Below are 23,994 nucleotides of genomic sequence, written 5' to 3' on the forward strand. Positions count from 1 at the left end.
TGTTGTGTTTATTGTGATGAACAGGTGACAGAAATAGAAAATGCAAAAGCGAATATAGCTAAAGAAGTATTTAAGTCACAGGGCTGCGAGAGATATGAGGCGATGACAAAGTTTTGTCTGCACATTTCAAAGTAGATCACAGCAAGATTTTTAGATTTTCTGCTCAGAAAACTACAGCGATAACGCTGGCAATTAAATTTTGTTAGCTACTAAATGGCGATTTATTTACCAGTTGGAACTATTTACTCCTCAAATGAAAAAGTATTTCAGTGATTATTCCTGACACTGAGAAATATTACAACTTTTATCATCAAAGATGATACATTGATTAACATCCTCAGAATAGAAAAATTTGAAATTTCATAGATGCCAGAATCGACTAGAATTGGGGGTTGTATTTTTCAATTTTGTATTTTTTGCATCATCAATGAACTTCATTTCAATTTTAGTCATTTTCTGAGGAGCTAAACATGCCCCATCACTTCTTTTGTTCAAATGTCAGGTTCCCCTGTTGTACTTTTAAGCCGTGATAGCATGGCTTACAGTTTTCATAAATTTTTGGCATATTCTTCTCAGTTTTTCTACTTCTAAATTTACAGTATCTTATTCTTTACAAAAACACAATCGGAGACCTTTTAATAATACTTGACACTCAAGACAACAGATCTCGAATTTTTACTCAAATAATCTCCAGAAGGGGCACTCTGTATGACTTTCTTCTCTGTCTTTAATCATCTATAAACTTAAGCGGGCTTCCTTTGGAGTCAACACACATTACTGTGCATAATTCAGTTCACAGCATAACATCTACACACTACACAATCAAACGCACACAGACCTCAGCTAGCTGTCATCTGCCAAAAAGCGCAAAGAATCCGACTGAAGGCAGGCAGCGATGCAGTTCACACGCGGCCTCCATTTCCAGGAAATTACGCACGCTCAAATGCGCACGCAGAGTTGCACTGTTGAAAATTTACGTACGTGCGCAAAGTTGAACACAAATAAGGTATCGGGCAGGCGCACCTTCACACCGTTCATTCCATTCGACAACTCCCGCAACCCTTCCCCACCTTTACACGGGACAGCAGGCTCGAGGCCTCAAATAATGCCGCAAGACTCGGTCTCACCTGGCCGGTTGCCACTCAGTGACGTGCGCTGCCGAAGCCGAGGGCGCAGCGGACCCCGGCGAGCCCCTGCCGGCGCCTACCGCTCCCGTGCCGTTCGTCTCCGGCCAGCCGCCGGATCCGAGGGGGTACTCCGAGGCCGGAGACCCCACTGCCGGAGGCTTCGTCTCTGCGTACAGAAGCGGGCACGTTGCAGTGGAGAACAAAATGTAACTTAAGTTTATAATGTGCTAGTAATTATTCCTTAATTTCAACTGTTTTTATTTCCAGTTTTTATCTTTCTGAGTCAAATATTTAGCAGCTTCAATTTTTTTAAAAAAATGGCAACCTTAACCAACATAATGCTCTGATCAAGTTGAGACTTTTAACTTTTAATTGTGACATCCATTTGCAAATTATGTCAAAGAACTGCATATTTTGTCACATTTTTACCTTTCTAGTTTCATTATTTAGTGTCATTTACTTTATTCTAAAGATCATATATGTTGTCTGAAACGGAACAGTCCATTAAGGTCTATTTAAAATGAACATTTCCCAGTCTAATTCAGGATCGCACATGCAAACAAAATATGTAACTCGCCTAGAAAAACTTATAACTGGGAAAACAGCTGTTTAATCTATTTCAGTTCAAAGTGTAGAAGCTCTGTAAATAAAGGGAATAATTCCTGTGAAGGGAGTCTCTGGTAATTAATAGAAAATATAAACGTATTATTGTAATTCCTTATTTGAGAGTTTATTCTCAAATGAAATAACAGACACGTACTAATATCGTAGTGTACTTACTGTTCTGAGCAGACGTACGTTTAGATATGTATTTTCAGTTTTACATGTAAATTTTAATTGTTAATTAATCAAAAATTGACTTTAAACAAATCCGAGGATTGTTTGGGATTGTTAAGAAATTATAAATAGGGGCTGCCATGTTGGCATAGGGAGACAGTCTGGTTTTAAGTTTTTGAGCGGTGAGCATGTAGCTGCTCTACTTGTATTGTAAGTATTGTTTGCCTTTGTAATAATGCTTTAACTCTGTTTTGAAAGTATAATAAATGTATTTAAAATAACGTGATACAAAACGATTTTTAATTTTAACTTTTCTGTAGTTGAAATTTTACAGTAACTGTCTCCAGTACTTATGCAGTGACAGATTGCCCGATACGATGAGTAAAATAACCCCTAAGAATGTTGTGCTCTAACTTATTCATTTGATCATTCTGTAACTTTTCAATGTCAACAGTAATATATACTTGTATATAAAAACAAAGATGAGGTGACTTACCGAACAAAAGCGCTGGCAGGTCGATAGACACACAAACATACACACAAAATTCAAGCTTTTGCAACAAACTGTTGCCTCATCAGGAAAGAGGGAAGGAGAGGGGAAGACGAAAGGAAGTGGGTTTTAAGGGCGAGGGTAAGGAGTCATTCCAATCCCGGGAGCGGAAAGACTTACCTTAGGGGGAAAAAAGGACAGGTATACACTAGCACACACGCACATATCCATCCACACATACAGACACAAGCAGACATATTTAAAGATAATATATAATTTAAATATATATAATATATATAATATATAATTTTTCCCACGTGGAATGTTTCCTTCTATTATAGTAATATATACTTGAGCATATACTGGTGAAGTTTGGAAAAGTTATTTTAATTTCTAATTTCACTCTCAGATTACGGTGCATTCCTTTGTATATTAAGCAGAGACAAGTTATGACTATGTGGCGCCGGTAGTAGTGAAATGGGGTAAATTTGCCTGGGTACCTCTTACAATGATACAGTGCTTGTTTTGCCTCATCACCCAGTATTTATTTTTGAACAAAATTAAATATTATGAGCAAGTGATGTTACTATAGCTGACTTATTTTAGATGAAGTTTATTTCAGCTAAATTTTCCTTAATACTACACCCACAAAATTAACCATACAAGAACATAATATAGTGGATGTTTACAAATCATGTACATAAAACAACACAAAAACATGATAGGTGTCACACATTCCCCAATTTTTTTATGGCAATTCAGGGTCAGAACATGATTGAAATTTTACACTCTTTACTGTTGAGTGCTAATGGCAACCAGAAAGTAACTGCGCAAGAGATCAAGCACATCAGAACACAGATTTCGCTGTACTATAAGCCTATCCCCACATCCAGAAGTAAAACAACTTGCAAAATCGTCACAGACTCTAACTGATCGAACCCTTCACAGATAATTAAATGTATACTCCCACAGAGAACTTCCACACTGTACCGAGGATTGTACGTCAGGAGATTGAGCCGTTAGTTCATACAAACATGTGACCAAAAATCCTTTGTTTTTTAAATTATTACTGAAAAGTTACATTCGACACCTTTCCAGATTCAACCAAACAACTTCAATGCATTCATTAAAAGAAGATTTTGACTCACTGCATCTATTGTATCCTAGATGGCACAGTGTTGTGCTCATTCATAAAGGGCTTTGACGCACTGTATTCTAAATGGCGATGTGGTGTCGTGGAGACTTGTTTAGATTTGTCACGTTCGAGGTGCACCGGTATCCACCACAACAGGTGGATAGCTTGAGGAGGGCAAGTTCCACGGCCTGCATATTGTACCTACCCCTGCCCATTAGATTTTCATCTCTGGGGTCACAATATACAACTGGTTTCTGAAGTAGACAACCCAGATACAGAAACACTTCACCGACACATCGAGGAAGCCCGCAAAATTGTTCCGTGCCGTCAGGGTGTGTCCACGATTCTACGACAGAATTCACATACATTCCAAATGTTTTCACTACTACTGCAATTTTAAGAGGTTAGCTGTACCTGCTATAAATCAAAGTCCTCTAATAACCCACTGTCTGAGAATAAGCCTGCTGCAGTACAAAAAGGTGGCTACTGGAAGAATGTAAGTGGTTTTAAGGAAAGTACTGTAAGGTGACTGGTTGTAGTATCAATACTGAGCAACACTTGGGGGGGAGAACAAAGAGATCACCCCTCATTGCAATATATTCTACAGATAAGAGTTTCCAGAAATGTTGCTACAGCCATGTGTGGGTGAAGGGAAAAACAAAACACAAACCAATCATGCAGGAGGACATCTTATCATTTTCTGTATATTTTTCTGATTTTATATAAGATACCCTTCTGCACAGTTATTTACATTATCATTTTTGTGCAACTGAAACTTCAGATTCATAATTTAGTTACTTATATAACAATGCTTACACCAGGAAGAAAAGTGCAGTTAGAAGTTATATTCGAAACAAACTGACACGTGAACACGCACCTGGGCAGAGGAAATCGCCATCAGCTCCCGTGTCTCCGGCCGGCACGCCGGGCATCCAAATGGTGTTGTTCGGTTCACGCCAACCTGCGAGATGGTTTCAAATTTAGCTGTGTCGTCAGTAAAGTACGTCTGTCAAAATTTTTTGTTCAACTGGTACGAGTAATTGAATCGATGAATCGGAAAAGGGGTCACATCCACTTCTTTCCAAATTACATAACACAATCCTTCCACTGCAAATGTAATGATAGTTGCCTTATTATCATCATCAGGTTTGAAAAGGGTCGTCATCTCTAGTACATTCAAACTCAATTACTGGCCACAGTCGACGGCTAAAGTACGTTATAATGGTGTGTTTTGTTTCACCCCCATGGCCAACTGCCGTGTGACTATGTGCCTAAACCCATAGCGTAGTAAAACGTTTTTTGTGATTTATCTCGAACATGACCTCTTTTCCTATTCAACGATTCAAATGAACCAGACATTAGTAGGTACATGTCACGACACAGGCAATCTCAAACCAATTTCGAAAATCTCTCTACTCTCACATCACAAAATGATTTGGGAGGGAAGAGAAGAGAGAGAGAAACACTTTTGGATACCTTAACTCACCATGGCCATGTTATGAGTAGAACAATAGCTTATTGCACAAGTGGTAGAGGAACCAGATAACCAGATGAGGTCTGATACTAACAGAGAAAGACAAGGAAGTATTTGCAGCTACTAATTGATTGTAGTTAAGTTATATAGTGTCTAACACACACAATAAAAAGGAGACAGCAATAGGCAAGTACAAAGACGTGCTAGTCAGCTTCTCATGTAATACAATGTTACTTATAATCTGTCTTGATTGCACAATTTTTTTATTCATATGACCGGTTTCGATGTGACGCAGCACGTGAAAGTTGCTGGATTTGGACGGGTTACTCCTGTAACTGAAATATCAGATCTGAAGATGGTTCTGAATGAACCGAAACCGGTCATATGAATAAAAAAAAATTTGCAATCAAGATGGATTATAAGTAATATTATACAATCACCGATTGCTGCTATCCCATCAGACATTATGTCTGTTTTTGCAAAATCTCATGTGATAAGTAATGTCACACAGACCACCTACTGATCACACACGGACACCACTGGTGTAATCTCACGACGACGGTAGAGGAGAAATTTCATACAGGCTACATGAAATAACTACTCCAACATTTGCTAGAAGTGTTATGGAAACAACTGACAATTGTAATTGGGACCAAAAGACTAATTTTTGAATCGCGATTCTCTCAGATCTCACTCTAGCATTACAACCCTCCTAGAATTGCAGTTTGTCATCATTTACATATGGGAATGCCTAACACAATGAAAGACAACTGTGTGTTAACAGGGGGGAAAAAAAGGAAAGAAGGTGAAGGTTTAAAATCATGTCTGTGACCAGGTCTTTGAGAGATTGAGCAAATTCTTGTATTCAACAATGCTAGGGTAGGATATCAGCTACTATGGCTTTCTTGTAATAAGGCTGTGGTGTACACCTAGGTATGAATAAATTTTTGGACATCTCATCTTCTAGCTGCACATTATATTTTTGATAAAATCTTTCATATAATGTTCCACATCATCAATCTGCTACAATGCTAGTGCAATAAAATTATTAATATCTCACAGAGGGACATACCAATTAAGGTAAATTGACTATCAAAATAGGGAAAAACCAGAAACAAGACTATAGATGTATTAGATATCCTGTTGCGGATTAAGCTTACACACTGCCCCCAGTGTGTTTCGCAACAGTTGATGTCCAAAACAGTATGGCAACAAAGGCATATTTACTGAATAAGAAATAAATATATAAACTGTAGATATCAGATAGCAAAACAAAGGGGTGTCATTCTACAGGAAAAATAAAAGTACCTTTAATTTTGCATTAAATGGATATTTCTTTAGTCATGTGGCTTAATGTATACCACATGAAGATGAAACTTATTTTTAGCATAAGACAGTGAAAAAATCTTAGAAGAGAAAATGAGGACATAAAAATAGTTAATATTTTACAAAACAATATCGCACAGTTGGGCAACAATAAAATTAAGAATATACCAAGAGTCCAGAGTGTAGTAAATCAAGTTTCTCACATGTGTAGCTGAAAACACAAGCCATAACAAAAGAAAAATAGAAAAATTAGAGAAGGATTAGGGCTAATGTCTCTAAATGAAGAGGTACAAAAATAAGGAGAAACTGGAAACATTGCACCATTAGGAGGACGTATAATGACATGCTACCAAAAGTACTATCCAAACACCAATCAACAGAATTAAGAAACACAGACCACAATGGAAGGAATTAGACTATTTTATATACTGTATTTGGGCAAAATAAGCAGAGGAAGAAGAAGAAAATCACAGTTTCCCACAGCATTAAATTTTGGGTATGTTGTTCAGTGGAATTAGCAACTGGAGTGTTTCTATTCCTCAGAGATGACTTTACTGGTGGGGAGTACGGTTCTTTTTAACACGTTCCAGTCGGGCCCCAATGACTGTTGCACTCCCCCTGAAGTCATATACTTTTTCGACATTTGTGTATGGCCCCTGCTTATAAGATAAAGGAGAAGAGCAGATTACTGGCCATTTTAGAAACACTGACACCAGTTTTAAAACCATCCCCATCAATTTTGCACCCAGATTCTTTGAGCAGCCTCGGGATTTTCTTCACTGGTCAAACTGTAACCCATCTCATGACAAACTTTTGCATTTAAGAAGCACACTGCAATAACTAATGTGTGGGAACTCATCATACCTGTGATACATTTTACAAGTAAAGTATCACTTTGTGGAAGCTGGGACATCCACGTAGCGGCCCTCCAAAGAGCTAAAATTGTGAGCACCCGACTTCGTGCCGTCGCTGCTCGGGAATAGCACACTGTTTCATGAAATAACAATCCGAAAAGCCACACTCGAAGATTCTTCGAGTGCCGACTGTTAGGGGAATTGCAACATGACCGTAATTTCTACAGACAGTGACAGAAATATGTTAACAGTGTCATACTACAACTAAGCATTCTCTAAAAACCGAAACAGTTATTGCAATTCTAGACAAAGGAAGAGTGCAAAAATCTGTCTATCATTGGTCGCATAAAAAAAAAAAAAAAAAAAAGAAAACAATTACCCTCAAGAGTACTTTACTGAAGAATAGAATTGATAGAACAATGAAGATAACTTAGAAGATAGCAATTTTACTAACAGGAGTGGAAAACTTTGCTGACAGGAGAAGTAGGGACACTCCAGAAGTAATTTTAGCACAGCAGTGCAAATCTGAACAAAACAAGATAGAACCTAAATTCACAGATTTGGAAAGGTGTCTGATAGTGTGGAATGGAATAAAATGAGCAGAAAGAAAAATTATCTCAATTTGGGAGTTGTCTGTCACAGTCTGTTACAATATGCACGAGGACATAAATAAGGCTAAGCTAACAGAGCAGACAGGCACGCAGATGGTTGTATACTAAACTTTGACAACAGGATCTTGAAGAGGTGGATGAATTTTGCCACCTCAGATACAGAAATAACAGAGAAGGAAAATACGAGAAAGATGCTGTAGCATTGTTTGCAAGATGGCACAGTGGCATTCTATAAAAAGTAAGAGATGCTAACACTGAAGAAATAATAACCTTAAGACCAAGAAATGAAATGAATTCACGAAAAGTTAATTACTGGTGTGCTTCTGGGTGTTCAGCCTAGTTATCTGTTTTTATTTTATGCACAATATTTCCACAACTGGTCCAGTCATCGACTTCATAACTAAGTGTGAGTTCGACTCCTGATGCCCATTATGCCCTTTAATTTTCTTTGGTTTTTCAGAGCTAACAATGATATTCCACGCAACAGACAAATTCTCTCGTTGTTGCCCAGCTATGGGGGATATGAAGTCCGGCAAGCTCTTAATAAATTGAACACTAAGCCTCATTTAAATTGAAACCTCCAGCTCAGTTTATTAAGTTTGTATACATCTTTATTTTGAGACACTTCTTAATTGCGCTGCCCTGTATGTGTCTGCTCGACAATACTGGTCTCATCGTATTTCGTTTCACGATTACATTCTATGCAGTTCTCGGCTGTTTTAGTTGAGTGCTCCTACGTTCTGCACATTGCTCCTTGGCTGTTCCAACAGTAAAACATGCCAGATTCGCTACAAATATAGTGCACACCCAGCCTCCAAGATGTAGATTGTCTTTAGTACTACAAAGACGGCTTTTTATTTTTGCTGAAGGGAGTGAAATACACCGAAATAGTCTCTCTGCAGCAGAGTGTGTGCTGATACGAAGCTTCCTGGCAGATTAAAACTGTGTGCCAACCCGAGACTCGAACACAGGATCTTCGCTTTTCGCAGGTAGGTCCTCTACCGACTGAGTTATCTGAATGTAACTCACAACCTATCCTCACAGCTTAATGAAGCCAGTACCTCTCCTCCTGCCTTTGCAACGTCACAGAAGCTCTCCTACGAAGCTCGCATGACTTGCACTCCTGGAAGAATGCATGACTAGCACTTCTGGAAGAACGGATATTGCGGAGACACAGCTTAGCTGTAGTGTGGGTAAGATAGAGAGAAGACACTGGTGGAAATAAATCTATGAGGACAGGTTGTGAGTTGCGCTTTGGTAGTTCGATAGGTAGAGCACTTGCCCTTGAAATCCACTGGTCCTGAGTTCGAGTCTCAGTCTTGCACAGTTTTAGTCTGCCAAAAAGTTTATCAGTGCACACACCCTTGCAGAGTGAAAATTTCATTCTGGAACATATCCCAGGCACGTACTAGTCTGTGAAGTTTGGAAGGTAGGAGATGAGGCACTACCAGGAGTAAAGCTGTGAGGACGGCTCACGAGTCACACTCGGGTGGCTCAGTCTGTAAAGCACTTGTCTGTGAAAGGCAAAGATTATGAGTTCGAGCACAAGTACAGGACACAGTTTTAATCTGCAGTGAAATTTCAGTGGGTACCACATTTACAAGGGAAGGAGTCTGTCAAACTTGCTGGGTATTGAGCCAGAATAAAGTAGGTAAGCAATTCTTGTCTTCTGTCCCTGTCTCTATCTCAGACTAAACCACTTTCTCAACCATTCTCAATTTTGACAATTCGAGCACCCGACCCTTTCGAAGACTCTAATTGTCAGAATTCTACGGCAAGATTCTCCCCGTCTGGAAGTGTTCGAGCTGTGTGGATCAGAGTCTTTGGCACCAAATAAATTGGGACAGAGGTTTCAATTTTGACACGGCTCATTAAGGAGGGAAGGAAGATTAGATGAGATAATTAGAGACAGAGCACAAGTCCAGGTCAGGGAAGGAAAGGTAAAGAAATAGGCTTTGCCTTCACAGGAACTATCCCATCATTTGCCTGGTGAAATTTAGGGAAGCCACAGAAAACCTAAATCTGGACGGGCAGACAGAGATACGAACCGGCATCCTCCCGAATGTCCAGTGAGCTTACCACTGCACTATTTCACTCGAGGCTCGGTGTGGGACACTCAATTCATAGAGATCTCGCTGGTCTTCACATCCACTAGACGGAGAAACTCAGAGAATTTGGGGTTAGCCAAGACAATGTGAACCTGGACAACAAAACAGAATAAAAGGGCATAGAGGGTGTTGGGAGTCAAACTCTGGAGTCCAGAAAGTGAGTACACATAACAGAACAACTAAAAGCACCAAAAGCAGACAAATTTGTGGGCTGTCAAAAGTTTTGCACATAAAATGGAAACGATAAATCGGTTGAACACTCTGAATTACACTGTTACTCAGCCGAGCTCCGAAAATGTGACTCATCACATGAAGAGCTATGTTTGGAGAACAACTGTGTTCAGGTGTGAAATATGGATAATGAGGGGGGCAGAAAAGAAAAAAAAATTGCAGTTCTTTGGAATGTTGTGCTGTGGGAGGCTGTCCATCAGGAAGAAATGAAAACATCCTGCAATAAGTAAACAAGAGAAGTAGTGTAATAAAAATACAATGACAAAAATAGGCAATCATGGAGCATGTATTAGCACACAAGCTGTTGGTGGAAAATGCAGACAAAGGAATGGAACAGGGAAAGAGCTGCAAGGGCAGATCATCCACGATTTACAAGATATCAGTTCCGCTGAAATGAAGAGGATAAAGGAGTGAAAGACAAGAATGGACAGCCACAGCAAACTGGCCTATAGGGTCGATAACAAAAGCGACAAAACAAAAATGGAGAGGAAGCACAGGAGAGAGACTCACTGTTGTCAGACTCGACTGCGACGGCCACGTCGTCCGGGTCATCCTCTGGCTTCTCCCGCTTCAACCTGGAGCAGATCATCTCGCTCCTGTGTGCCCGACCCATGTGCCTGTTGCGGGTGCTCTGCTGCTCGAACCTAAGGCACGTGCACCAACTGCTCTTACTTATCTTTACTTATTTAATTTGCACACAGCCGTGAAATTTACAGCTCCTGCAAAACACAACAAATAATGGCAATACAATAAAATAAATGGAACATACAACACCTGATACTGTCTTATTACTACTATAAATATTTATTACGCAACAGTTTTTATGCTACTGCTTCAAATTGGTTTGCAACACAGGCAACAATAGATACTACAGGGTGTATATAAATGACTCTTGTGCAGAAAGGAGTGCAGTATTCTGCCGCATCCATTTTCAATAAGCTACCACAAGAACTCAAAAATCTTAGCAGAAGCCCAAATGCTTTTAAGTCTAAACTGAAGAGTTTCCTCATGGCTCACTCCTTCTATTCTGTCGAGGAGCTCCTGGAAGAGCTGAAAAAATAAGCAAATTCCAGTGTTACATTGTTGATTTTCTTTATTTAAACTAACGACTTGTCGCCTGAATATGTTTCTTGTATTTCATTTTATCTGTTTCTACTATCGTGTTATAATTTCATGTATTGACTCGTTCCATGACCATGGAGACTTCTCCTTAATTTGGTCTCACGGAACAATAAATAAATAAATAAATAACAATAAATAAATAAATGAAGTTCCTGTTTCAAAATACTGTACAAAGAGAGCAACTGCTCAGAATGAGGTCAACTTTGAACAGCATATTACTGACACAGGGAAGAAACATCACAGAACAAAAAAACTTAATGAAAATTCTACCAATACATAGCGCTACAAGTGTCACAGTACACACACAGACAGACACGAGGTCGTTCCCCATTTCACATACGAGACGCCCGACGTGACTCTCTCCGTGAAAAATTGCACGCTGCCGGTAAAGCTCTTTTACGAGGAAGGTGACCGTGCGTGAACGGTGACTGCGCATTAGCAGCCGTGCAGAAGTTCCGACCACTCGAGGGTACGAAAAAAGGCAACGGTCCTATGTCTACTAAGGGTCTGGGGAAAATGATCACAAAATTCAAAATGACAGGTCGCTCTGACGAAAATGTGGCAGAGGTGGAAAGCAATTCATCCGACATCTGTCAAAGATGTGGCCACAGCATTGCAGGACGGGTCGAGAGGTGACGTGCAAACACGCACTGCCCACACGTCGGACGTGCCTGCGATCACAGTGCGTAAAATCCTACAAGACATCCCGCATTGCTATCCGTACAAAACCACCCGAGTTCAGGAGTTGCTATCTACTGACCTGCAGCAAGACAAATATTTGCTCTGGAAATTTTTGCTTACACAGAAGTGGCCAATGAATGGCCCTGGAACATTCTGTGGACAGACAAAGCCCATTTACATCTCTGAGGATGTATCACTACACAGAGCTGCAGAATATGGGCAACAGAAAATCTGCATGCGCATTGACTGGTACCACTTCATTCTGCAGATGTGACTGTTTGTTGTGGGTTGATGGCATAATTTATCATAACTCTCTTCTTCTTCTCTTTCTTTTTTTTTTTTTTTTTGGAGACGAGTCCTGCAGGCCCTGTTAGTTGTAGCACCACTTATAAATGCTGTGAGAATCTTCTGCACACCAACAGCATTCTAGTCCTTCAACAGCACGCACGTGTGGCTAGTACACTGAACTCGCATTCAGGAGGACAACAGTTCAAACCCACGTCCACCCATCCCGATTAATGTTTTCCGTGAATTTTGTAAATCGCTTCAGGCAAATGCCAGGATGGTTCCTATGAAAGGGCACGGCCGACTTCTTTCACTATCCTTCTGTCGTCCGACGGGACCGATGACCTCGCAGTTTGGTCCTCTTCCCGAATCGACCGACCAACCACTGAAGCGGCTGGCGTAGAATCATTTCGGAAATGCTGGAATTGTCAGCTGTCACTTCCCTACATCCTTACCATCTAGACCATCTGCTCCTAATCTGTGCAACTTCTGGCTACGGGGTCGGCCGAAAGAGGTCGCACTCGGCGCTCCGGCACCGAACGTAACTGAACTGAAGGCACACACTGCACAGTGCATTCCGGATGTCGAGCCCGAAACACTCCGATCTGTCGTGGGACGTGCCGTTTCTCGCTTTCAACTTGTGGCAGAAAACAGTGACAGCATACTGGACACGTCTCGTACTAATCTCACAATAATTAGAGACTGACGTTATTTTACATTTTAAGCAGTTTTTAGCCCCCAGGGCAGTTAAAATCCAATGCTGTTTTGCTTTCCATGTGGTTTCTGGCCCCACAACAATTAAAAACCTAGGTCAGCTTGTTTTTTATATGGTTTTTTGCCTCAGAGCAATTAATAACAATTTTTTTGCAACTGATGTGATACGACCTTGCTGTGGTAGTTGAGCTTACCTATTTAACTGACTGCCAGACTTCTCCACTCATACACATTGAAGAGTACAGACAGTTTAATATACCACTCAAACCATAGCCATCGTATTCCGATTTATTTATTTATTTATTTATTTATTTTTATTTTTTTTTTTTTTTTTTTTTTTTTTAATGTGACATTTCCCCCTTCAGGAATAATATGCTGTTCAAATATGACATCACTCTGAGCAGTAGTTCACTTTCAACTGTGTTTTGAAACTGGAACTTTAATTATGTAGTCATCCTTCTGACCTGATGTTCTTTCAAAGAATTTGAAAATTTTTGTTACATAGACTTGACACACTGCCTTAATCAAGCACAGTGACCATCTCCGAGATCATTCTTAACTGCTGCAAGCTTCCAATTCCGAGGTGTGGACTGATCAAGTTGCAGATCATCCGTGGATAGCTCCAACAATTTTGTGGCACTATGAAAAACCTAACATATTGTAATTAAGCAGAATATTTTTATTTGGAATACCTATTACGTTGTGATTCATGTTTTGCTGCTAGAGAACAGTGCACACCTCAATTCTCATTTCCCTGTCCCTAAAATGTTTTTCCGTTTCCCATTTCATCCTCAGGTAAATGGGAGGGGGAGGAGGCTGGGGGCCGTGTGGGTGGTATCAACTTGTGACTACGATTAAAAGTTTATACAGTGTGTCTCAGGAGGAATGCTCAATATTCTGGGATATGACAGCAACACTTGTATGAAGCGAAAAAATCCACAGGAACAAATTATCTATTCTGAATGGTTTCTGAAATAGGACACAATGTATATTTGTTTTTGGGCTAGTGATGCACATGTGTCTGTCTTTCCTACAAGACATCTTTGATGTTTCATTGTAGCCCAACCTACCTGGTTGCTTTCATCCCCTATCCTCAGGATGTTCTCCCACCATTAAACTAGCACACCACAGCGAGTTGTGAGTGAAGTAGTGAGGGACGAACTGCATCAGACAGAAGCATCAGTTAACTACATTTGTTGTTTCTGTACAGCTTCTGCTACAGTAGTGCTCCTGCAGCTGTCGAGCGATACTGTTGGCAATTTCCGCCAAATTCTCAATCTTGGAGTGTTTACCGGAGTTTTCACCACATTGGAATGAAATTTGTATCCTTCCAGGTTCCCACTGTTTCCTGAATGTATAGTTTAATAGCCTCCGTGGAACAGCAGCAAACAGTCAAAATGGCACAGCATAGTCCTACTACCAGACGGTGACTTTCTGCACATACGGATGACCTACGAACTCGTGTAAGGCAAACATTACATACGGGACACTCGTACCCATTTCACATTCGGCACATTCACGATCTCCACATTGGCGACAATGACACACGACATGAATTTTATCACTAGTCAAATCACAATTGTCATATACTTCCATTAACACTGTTCACTGATGAAGCCACATTTACAGGGAGCAGAATCAACAACACGTGTAATAATCATCAACAGTTGCAGGAAAAAATCACACACTACAGTGGCAACCGACATCCACCACTGCTTTTCAATAAATGGTGCAGCACAATTAGTTACCTTTTGGTAGGTGCAGTCGTTTTAGAAGAGTGAATGACAGGACAGAATTGCTTACATTTTTTGGAAACTTCTTTTGTCAAACACATTGAAGATGTTCCTTTCACCACACAGACTGCAATGTACAGGGTGACAGAGAAAAACAGGAACATTTCTGCAATCCTATAAAACCGGAAATGATAAAGGGAAGAAATTGCATTCATAGTAATTGAAACCTTACAACTTTGCCATTTACAAAACACTGATGGCATTTATCATTTTTTACAAATTACATCCATTAGATGGTGTCCTCCTGTACGAATACAATCGTGAAATCCGCTGTTGCGATTCCTCATTGACCTCTGCAACATCTCAGCTGGGATACTGTGAATTGCATCCAGAATTCTCTGTTTTAGCTCATCCAGGGTCCTCAGTCGAGTCGTGTAGACTTTGCTCTTGAGGTAGCCCCACAAGAAAAAAATCACACACGGATATATATGGTGATCTAGGGGATTAGGGAACGTTACCAAGTCATGAGGTAACACTGTTGCCAAACAATTCTCGCACATATGCCACTGATTGCCATGCAGTGTGTGATGTCGCTCCGTCCTGTTGAAACCGGGCTTCTTGAATGTTTGGAAAGTTGTTCGATGCAGGTGTAACAAACGTTCGTAACATCTGCAAATAACGATCGGTATTAACACTTATTGTGTTTCCCTCTTCATTTGCGAAAAAATACTGTTCGACGATCCCATGTGATGAAACACCACACCATACTGTCACTTTACTGGTGCGTAAAGGGCGCTCATCAACGTCATTAGGATTTGTGTTTGCCCAGCATGGTTAGTTCTGTTTATTCACATAATGTGCGAGATGAAAATGTGCCTCATCTGACATCCACAACTTGTTTAGAAATTCATTGTCATTGTTTATTTTTGTTATCATTTGTTGACAGAATCCTAATCGTAACCGGTAATCATTGTCCTTCAATTGTTGCACCATTTGTAGCTTGTACGGATGAAATTTTACATCGAGATGAAGAATTCTGCGAACACTCTCCCGGGACATTCCAACCACTGCTGTTCGCTTAAGAACTGAACGTCGTGGGCTCCGTAAGACAGACTCGCGTACAACACGAATGTTCACTGGAGAACACACACTTCTCGGTCGTCCTGTTGGTTTCTTCTCGAGGGCGCGTCCAGTATCTTCAAAGTTATTAATCTGACATTTTATTGGGTGTTTCGACGGAACAGCATCGTAACATCCTAAATTATAAAAACGTCAAAACTCCCTCTGCGCTGCTACTAAACTATCATTGTTTTTATAAAACATTTTTATGGCTGACACGCAGTCGTCCCTTCCACTGATCCACCATTCCTGAAGTGGCGGACTGTTTACTCTTTAACTGTCACGAACCTGCAGTGCTGCCACCTGCCCGTGGCTGCCACTACTCACTTCAAACATTCCCGTTATTCTGTGTCACCCTGTACTTGCAGCATGACAGGGCCTCTCCACATTTAACCAGACCTGTGAGGGGAATGTCTCAAGTGCACTTATCCTAATCATCGGAATGGTCATGACAGCACAATTCGTGGCCACAAAGACTGCCAGGCCTCACACCATTAGATTTTTGTTTATGGGGTCGGATGAAGTCCGAGGTATACATCACAGCCGCTGCTGCCCTCATTAGTGAACGTTCAGACAAGCAACAAAACACAGGAGAGCGTAAATACACTGAAGTTGATGGTCGGATATTCAAACTTTTATCGTGAACTGTACAACAACTGTAATGTGATGTATACAATAATGCTTAGAGGTGAATGTGTTAAAAATACCCATTTTCCTGTCTATAGTTTGTAAAAGACATGTTGTAATGTTTGCTAAATGGTGTACACGTGTAAACCTAAGAATTTATTGAATAATACAGAAAATAACATCATACATTAAATGCAGTCTACCTCTGAAACCATTAGGAGTAGGGCATATGTCCGTATGAAGTCTTTTGCTTCAAATGATCGTTCCCATCATACGCCAAATACTGACCATTCCTGCTGGGACACCCTCAACGTTGTTCTTTCGTCTACTGACCTAACTTTGATGATATTTATGTATTCTCCTAGTTTTTTGGCATTTCCTTGCGTACTTATCACTGTTGAAGTGTATTTTCAATCTTGAAAATATAATCAGTTTATTTAGTTATAGGGGTATTAGGGAAACATTAATTTGTGCATCATGCAAGAATCCTGTAACATAGCTTTATTTTTTATGTTAATACATTTATCCTTTTCAGAAACTTATTTTCTTGCTATTGCCAGTATGTATTTTATATCCATCTTATTTCCACCACCAGTAATTTTGCTGCCCAAATAGCAAAATCCATCTTCTACTATTTCCTAATTTAGTTCCCTGAGGACCACCTGACCTAATTTTATGACACATCATAACTTGTATTATTTCTTTCAATGTTTCATTAATTACCTCTATTAATACACTATCCATTCCATACAACTGATCTAGATCCTTTGCTGTCTCTGTCCGAATTACGATCTCATCGACAATTCTCAATGTTTTCATTTCTCCTCTCTGAATTTTAATTTCTTTTTCAAATTCCTTCTCAGTCTGCTTTACTACTTGTACATATCGAATAACTCAGGGATATGCAACAAACGTGTCTCATTGCCTTTTACACTGCTGCATACCTACAAGTTTATGGTAGTAAAGGATAACACCAATAATGCTTATATGTAGTAAATTACTTTTTGCGGAACAATTTTTTTTGGTGACAGACTGATCTACAGGACAGCCAGTGGTCTAGGATGGGTTGCAAGTTGATTAAATTGCTTACCAATTGAAGAAGACAACAAATATGATTTTTATAAGAAGCTGTCGTACTACACACACCCCACAAACTAAATTCTGCCACACAGTTGTGTGACACCACAGTGACATTACGTTCTGTGCCAAGACTGAAAAAAGCGAACCGAGAAGACGCCATAGTGGATAACAAATCTGTGAAACCGAAGTAAAAGATGCAGTTTCAATGTAACAGCACATTAAACACTTCCTGAGATTAATTCCTTCTTGATATGGTCCATTGTAATTTTTATTACAATTTTTAGTTTTCTGAAACAATTTAAATTCTCTGTGTATGGCAGCAAAAGGAAAATTAAATGAAGAAAACTGCAAAACTGAAAGGAAAAAAAGGCTCGTAAGGGAAAATTTTAAGTACTGCCGCAGGTAAAAACAGTACAGAGCATCTGGAAGTGTTCTTTCCAGAAAGAAGCATATGTCTGGTAATGTTGCAAAAGAGGAATCCTTCACATTCATCTCCTTTCATCCTCACAACAGGGAGTCCGTATCGACCTGGGTACTGAACGAGCTGCACCTACTTTACAATGCTCCCCGCCCTCCTCTTCTCACCTCCCTGAGAAAAGAGCAAACAGTCAGACAGTTCAGCTCCGACTCCACTGGCAAAATTATGGAGGTTGTTCACAGATATTTCGGTATAAGGGACCTACTCCCTTCAATAACTCATCACATAATAATGTAATGTGTGATTTACTGGTCTGTCAAGCCTGCTAACTTTGTTCCTGTACTAAAATGAGCAACAGAAAATATACAGTAATGCAACAATCCTCAGACAGATGCAAAAGCAGATCAATGCTGTTGCCACTGCTACGGGAACAGCTCGGTATACTGTCGTTGTGCCGCTCTTACGTTGCGTTCAGTGAACCCCCAGAAGAGTTGTCATCTACCAATCAACAACTGGTAAAACTTATCTACACTGCTCCATATCGGCGTTAACTTACAGTACCGCTAGCAAAACAAACTGGAGACTGTATCGAGCAGCAAGCTTTTGGGTGAAGAGTAAAATGGATATTACTATTGTTAACAGCAAGTACTGTGAGTGAATGGAACAAATCTGTATACAAACAGGACACACAGCACGTACAGTCAACATCTGCGTTGTTGGGCAGATATGTTCGGCACAATAAAAGTACGAAGATAAATCCTCTTATTCTTCTTAGGATCAATCCCATCTAGTATTCGAGACAGAACAAACTTATATAACTCTGCTGCCGGACGGACTCCCTATCATTGCAGTCCTCTGTTATTTAACACTTTTGCCGCTGCGAGTGCACAAACACGTCCCGCTGTGCCATTGCCCAGGCAGTGTCGACGCGTATACGAGGGCCGCTCGGTTTCCCTACAGTGCGTAGGTAACATACGTACCTCATAGCATGCTATAATTATCAAAAAACTTCTTTTGACTATCACCAATCATTTACAAGATACAGCAATTGTTACGACATGCGATGCGCAGTGATGTGAAAGGGTGCTAATTAAATGGACACCCTAGCTGCAAACAGGCGTTGATGTACTTCATTGGGGACATGTTGAAAATGTGTGCCCCAACCGGGACTCGAACCCGGGATCTCCTGCTTACATGGTAGACGCTCTGTCCATCTGAGCCACCACGGGCACAGAGGATAGTGCGACTGCAGGGACTTATCCCTTGCACGCTCCCCGTGAGATCCACATTGCCAACATGTCCACACCACTACATTCGTAGTGTGCCTAATAGATGTTTGCCCATCATCAGATACTACCGTCAAATATAGTTAAAGGGTGCGTCGTGCGCGACCTTTCGTCAAATGTAAAACACGAGAACTCCAAAATTAAATGAAATACTGTTCTGCTCTCAATTTTAAATAAAATTTTGATATCTTGTCCACATCTTATTCACTGAAATGTATGAGCTCATTTTACTTAATAGGATGCATTGCAGTAAGTAGGACAGATAACGAAAAGAAATTCAGTTCTTTATCGAGTGAAGGTATCAGACTGTAAGATGCGCAAAAATCAAATTTCTGCTCCTAACAGTTTTCGAAAACTCGGAAGATAAATATTTCGTATCCTCGGAGGGTAAATATTTCGTATCGGCCGTGACGTCATTTCTCGGCACCGGCACGAGCATTTGGCGACCGGTACAGTCGTAACAAAAACTACCGTCAGCACGGAATGCAGAGAGCGAAAGAGTTAAGGGTGCGATGTCACGTCTGTCACCCGTCTGGGAGTCCCGTTCACTCTGTTCAGTGTATGATGCAGAAACTGGGGAGCAGCCAAGCATTTGCCTAAACCACACTCAGGATGGTCAGTACACCAGCCAGGGTCATCACTCCATCGTGGGTTCGAGTCGCATCTGGCTCACCTGTGTGTCTCAGAGACTAACGTATCGTGTGCCACGCTATACAACTGTGGTTCCCAACGTTGGGGGGGAGAGGGGGGGGGGTGTTTAAATGGTGAAGCAACCAGACAAGGCAAAGATTTTATATTCTTATTGCAGTTAGCAGGCCTTTTTTTTTTTTTTTTTTTTTTTTTTTTTTTTTTTTTTTTTTTTTTTTTTTTTTTGTAGAGTTGGCAGCATCAGCTTTGTTTCCAAGTTATTACTGACAGTGCATTCTTCAGCCTGCATTCTGCATTCTTAACTCATATTGTGCTCTGTAGAAGTAAACAGTACTTTTATTGGTTTTGTACACTGAGTGAACATGTGGGCTAAAAGAAGATTGTATAATGAAGAATATATGAAGTACAGATTCACGTTTATTGATAGACATAATGTCCAACTGCCACAATGTGTTGTCTGTCATATTATCCTCAGTAACGAATCATTGTGGCCTGTGCTTCTGGAACATTATCTAACAGCAGCTCACTGTCCATTGAAAAATCAACCAAAAGAGTTTTTTGTTGGAAAAAGAAGTTCTGTAAGTCACACGAAACTGGATTTTATCGATATCTTCCAGCAGGGATATGATGAAGTTATTGAAGCATTATACAAAATTTCCCTCTTAACCCTTTTGCTCCTACAGACATTCCGTGCTGAAAGTTACGGCTGTACTGCTCACCAAATGCTGATGCCTGTGCTGAGAGACAGCATTACGAAATACTTATCCCATTTTTCAAAAACTATTAGGTGAAAAAAATTTGATTTTTGCACATCTTACAGTCTGATATCTTTGCTCAATAAAGAGCTGAATTTCTCTTCATTATACACCACAGTTACTAAGTTGCATCAATATCAAGTAAAATACTGCACAAAATTTTAAAGATTTTTGCATAGGTAAAAAACGCATCACATAAATTTTGCATTTGGTCAATTTTATGTCATATATTGCATTGCATCAAATGTAGATAAGATATCAAAATTTTGCTTAAAACTGAGAGCAGAATGACCTCTCATTTTGTGTTCGGTTATCAGGTTCTATATCCGAAGGACAGTCAAGCGTGACATGCCCATTCACATCCTCGGGCATCACAAATCCTATGGTCGTAGTTCGTAAATGATTAGAGATAATGAAATGAGCTTTTTGTAAATGGTAGCACGCAATGAGGCACATATGTTGTACGATACATACTCTAAACTTCTTTATTCGTTGAGATATGAAAGTAACTCGTCCATAACAGTGAGAGATCGGCAAATGAGGACAACAGACATCCATAACGCTGTAGGAAAACCAGAACAGTGCACTCATACACATCCACAGCATCTGTCAGAATGGTCACAATTTGTAATATCGACGGAAAGTTATCGAGTAAAGCAGAAGTAATATCTGACATTCCCCAAGGAATGTTCTATAGGCACTCTGTTGTTCTTGCTCTATGTAAATGATTTAGGAGATAATCTGAGCAGCCCTCTTCGATTGTTTGCAGATGGTGCTGTCATTTACCATCATGTAAAGCCACGAGATTATCAAAACGAACTGCAAAATATCTGTACAGTGCAAAAAGTGGCAACTGGCTCTAAATCGTGTAAAGTGTGAAGTCTTCAAATGAGAACCAAAACGAATCCCCTAAATTTCAGTTACACGATAAATCACACAATCCCTAAGGCTGTAAACTCAACTAAATATTTAGGGGATTACAATTATGAATAATTTAAAATTTAACGGTCACACACATAATGTTGTGCGGAATGCAAATCGAAGACTGTGATTTATTGGCAGGACACTTACCTCTTCTAGAGCATTGCTGTGTGGTGTGGAATCTGCATCAGGTAAGATTGATACAGGACATCAAAAATGTTCAAAGAAAGACAGCTTGTTTGCTTCAAAAAAGAAAAAAAAAGAAAAAAAAGAAAAAAATCTTAATTTATTGCCTCCCACTGTATGATTCACAGAAAAACCCAAGCTCCTGAAATCTGATAAAGGGGGGGAAAAAAAAAAAAAAAAAAAAAAAAAAAAAAAAAAAAAAAAAAAAAAAAAAAAAAAAACCACGCACAAATCTAAGGGCTGTCAATTTGACTAAATATCTAGGAATTACAATTATGAGCAACTTAAATTGGAAAGACCACATAGTTAATATTGTGGGGAAGGCGAAACAAAGACACAACACATAGAAGATGCGACAAACTCACTAAAGAGACAGCCTACATTACACTTGTCCATCCTCTGCTGGAATATTGTTGCACGGTATGGGATCCTTACCAGGTAGGATTGATGGAGAACATCGAAAAAGTGCAAAGAAGGGCAGCCCGTTTCGTGTTATCGCGCAAAAGGGTGAGAGTGTCACCGATATGATACGCGAGTTGGGGTGGAAGTCACTGACACAAAGGTGGTTTTCTTTGCAGCGAGATCTATTTATGAAATTTCAGTCACCAAATTTCTCTTCCGAATGCGAAAATATTTTGTTTTCACTCACCTACATAGGGAGAACTGATCATCAGAATAAAATTAGAGAAATCAGAGCTCGAATGGTGTTCCTTTTTCCCACGTGCCATTCGAGAGTGGAATGGTAGAGAAGTAGTATGAAAATGGTTCGATGAACCCTCTGCCTGGCACTTAAGTGTGAATTGCGCAGTAATGATGTAGATGTAGATGTAGACATGTCTATAAGTGTATAAAATTGAGAGAAGTGCTGTGAATCGTCATTTTTTCCAAGTCCTATGTAATGATTTCAATGCTGAACACCAGTCTTTAATTTTCTCATATTCAAGTTCAGTGCCTTTCAAAGGGCAATACATTCAGCAGGCTGTACGAATTGAAACCAGTGGCTGAACTATTTCTTTTGCGTCAACTCCTTCACTGATGACAGCTTTATATTTTCCCTAGAATATCTTGCAGACCCTTTGAGACCCTGGCTAATCTAAATTTTAAACTAAAATGTAGAAACACCACAATACTGGATGCCAATGATGCTGTAAGGCTCTTCTCAGAAAAGATACGACTACGGAAGCATCACCTGGAAGCTCCCATAGTAGCTTTCTGGCATTCCCTCAGCTCAATGTACTCCCAGATACGCTACAGTCAATGTCAGCAAGTGGAGAGTTATCGACAATGGGCAGCTGTAACACCTCCGAGAAGAGTTCAAACTTTATTTCTCGTGTTTGTCTTCAGAAGACTGGCAGTGAAAATCAGAAAGATCACTCTTGACAATGGATGTGCACACACTTCCTGATGAAACACGAGAAAAGAGGATGCAACTGAATCAAAATGTGACTTGTGTGCTAACGAACAGTTTCAAAAAGTGGCATTGGAAGAATTTTGGGCCAGTTTCCTTCCCGTTTATCCAGGAGGCTTAAAAGCCCCAATACGGCTCTCATCGACATACCAATGTGAGACCAAACTTACTCTCCTTTTGATAAGCCCATGTTATGCAAGGTGTGGATTGGGGATTCTTGTCAATTTTTTTTAAAGAAGCAAAAAAATTAATAAAAAAAAAATAAATACGGGGCACGAGAAATTCTGGGATTGCCAAGATGGGCATTCGTGTTATCGCGCAACAGGGGTGAGAGTGTCACCGATATGATACGCGAGTTGGGGTGGAAGTCACTGACACAAAGGTGGTTTTCTTCGCAGCGAGATCTATTTATGAAATTTCAGTCACCAATGGGACCGTCTACCGCATGAGCAGGTCAAGTACATAGATACATCAAACTAAATGAAATTACTCAGTAACAAACCATCAGTGATCATGAGTTCCTTATAGCAAAACACTCAGAAAACATCCCCAAACCACAGCCAGTGGAGCTCGGGTTCACTCTGTAGGTTCGACTACTTCCAGATGCACACACACAACAGCGTCCCACAGAACGCACGAGCCAACCAGCCGCCCGCCCACTCACCGGCACTCGCAGTAGAAGCAAGTGTAGTACGGCTGCGTGTCAGGCACGCCGGTGGCGCGCTCGGTCGCACGGAGCAGCACCAGCCTCGCCGGGGACGGCTTCGTGATCAGCCGGTGCACCTGCTTGGCCAGCTCCGAGGTGTACGCCGAGTTCGACCGGGCCGGCGGCGGACGGTCGAGATGGACGGAGCCACTGCAATAACGAAATAACTGAC

The 23,994-nt window shown here is 40.4% G+C and overlaps 1 protein-coding gene across 1 annotated transcript in view; it reads right to left on the minus strand.

The window, feature by feature from the left end:
* Positions 1-23,994, minus strand: part of LOC126426758 (uncharacterized) — a 441,752-nt gene that overhangs the window by 205,627 nt on the left and 212,131 nt on the right. The window contains exons 10-12 of the mRNA XM_050088747.1: positions 10,644-10,777; positions 4,407-4,490; positions 1,128-1,293 (exon numbers count right to left, since the gene is read on the minus strand). Coding sequence (XP_049944704.1) covers positions 1,128-1,293; positions 4,407-4,490; positions 10,644-10,777 — 384 coding nt within the window. The remainder of the gene's footprint in view (positions 1-1,127; positions 1,294-4,406; positions 4,491-10,643; positions 10,778-23,994) is intronic.

Source organism: Schistocerca serialis, chromosome 11 (genome assembly GCF_023864345.2).
Source record: "Schistocerca serialis cubense isolate TAMUIC-IGC-003099 chromosome 11, iqSchSeri2.2, whole genome shotgun sequence".
Taxonomy (NCBI): Eukaryota; Metazoa; Arthropoda; class Insecta; order Orthoptera; family Acrididae; genus Schistocerca; species Schistocerca serialis.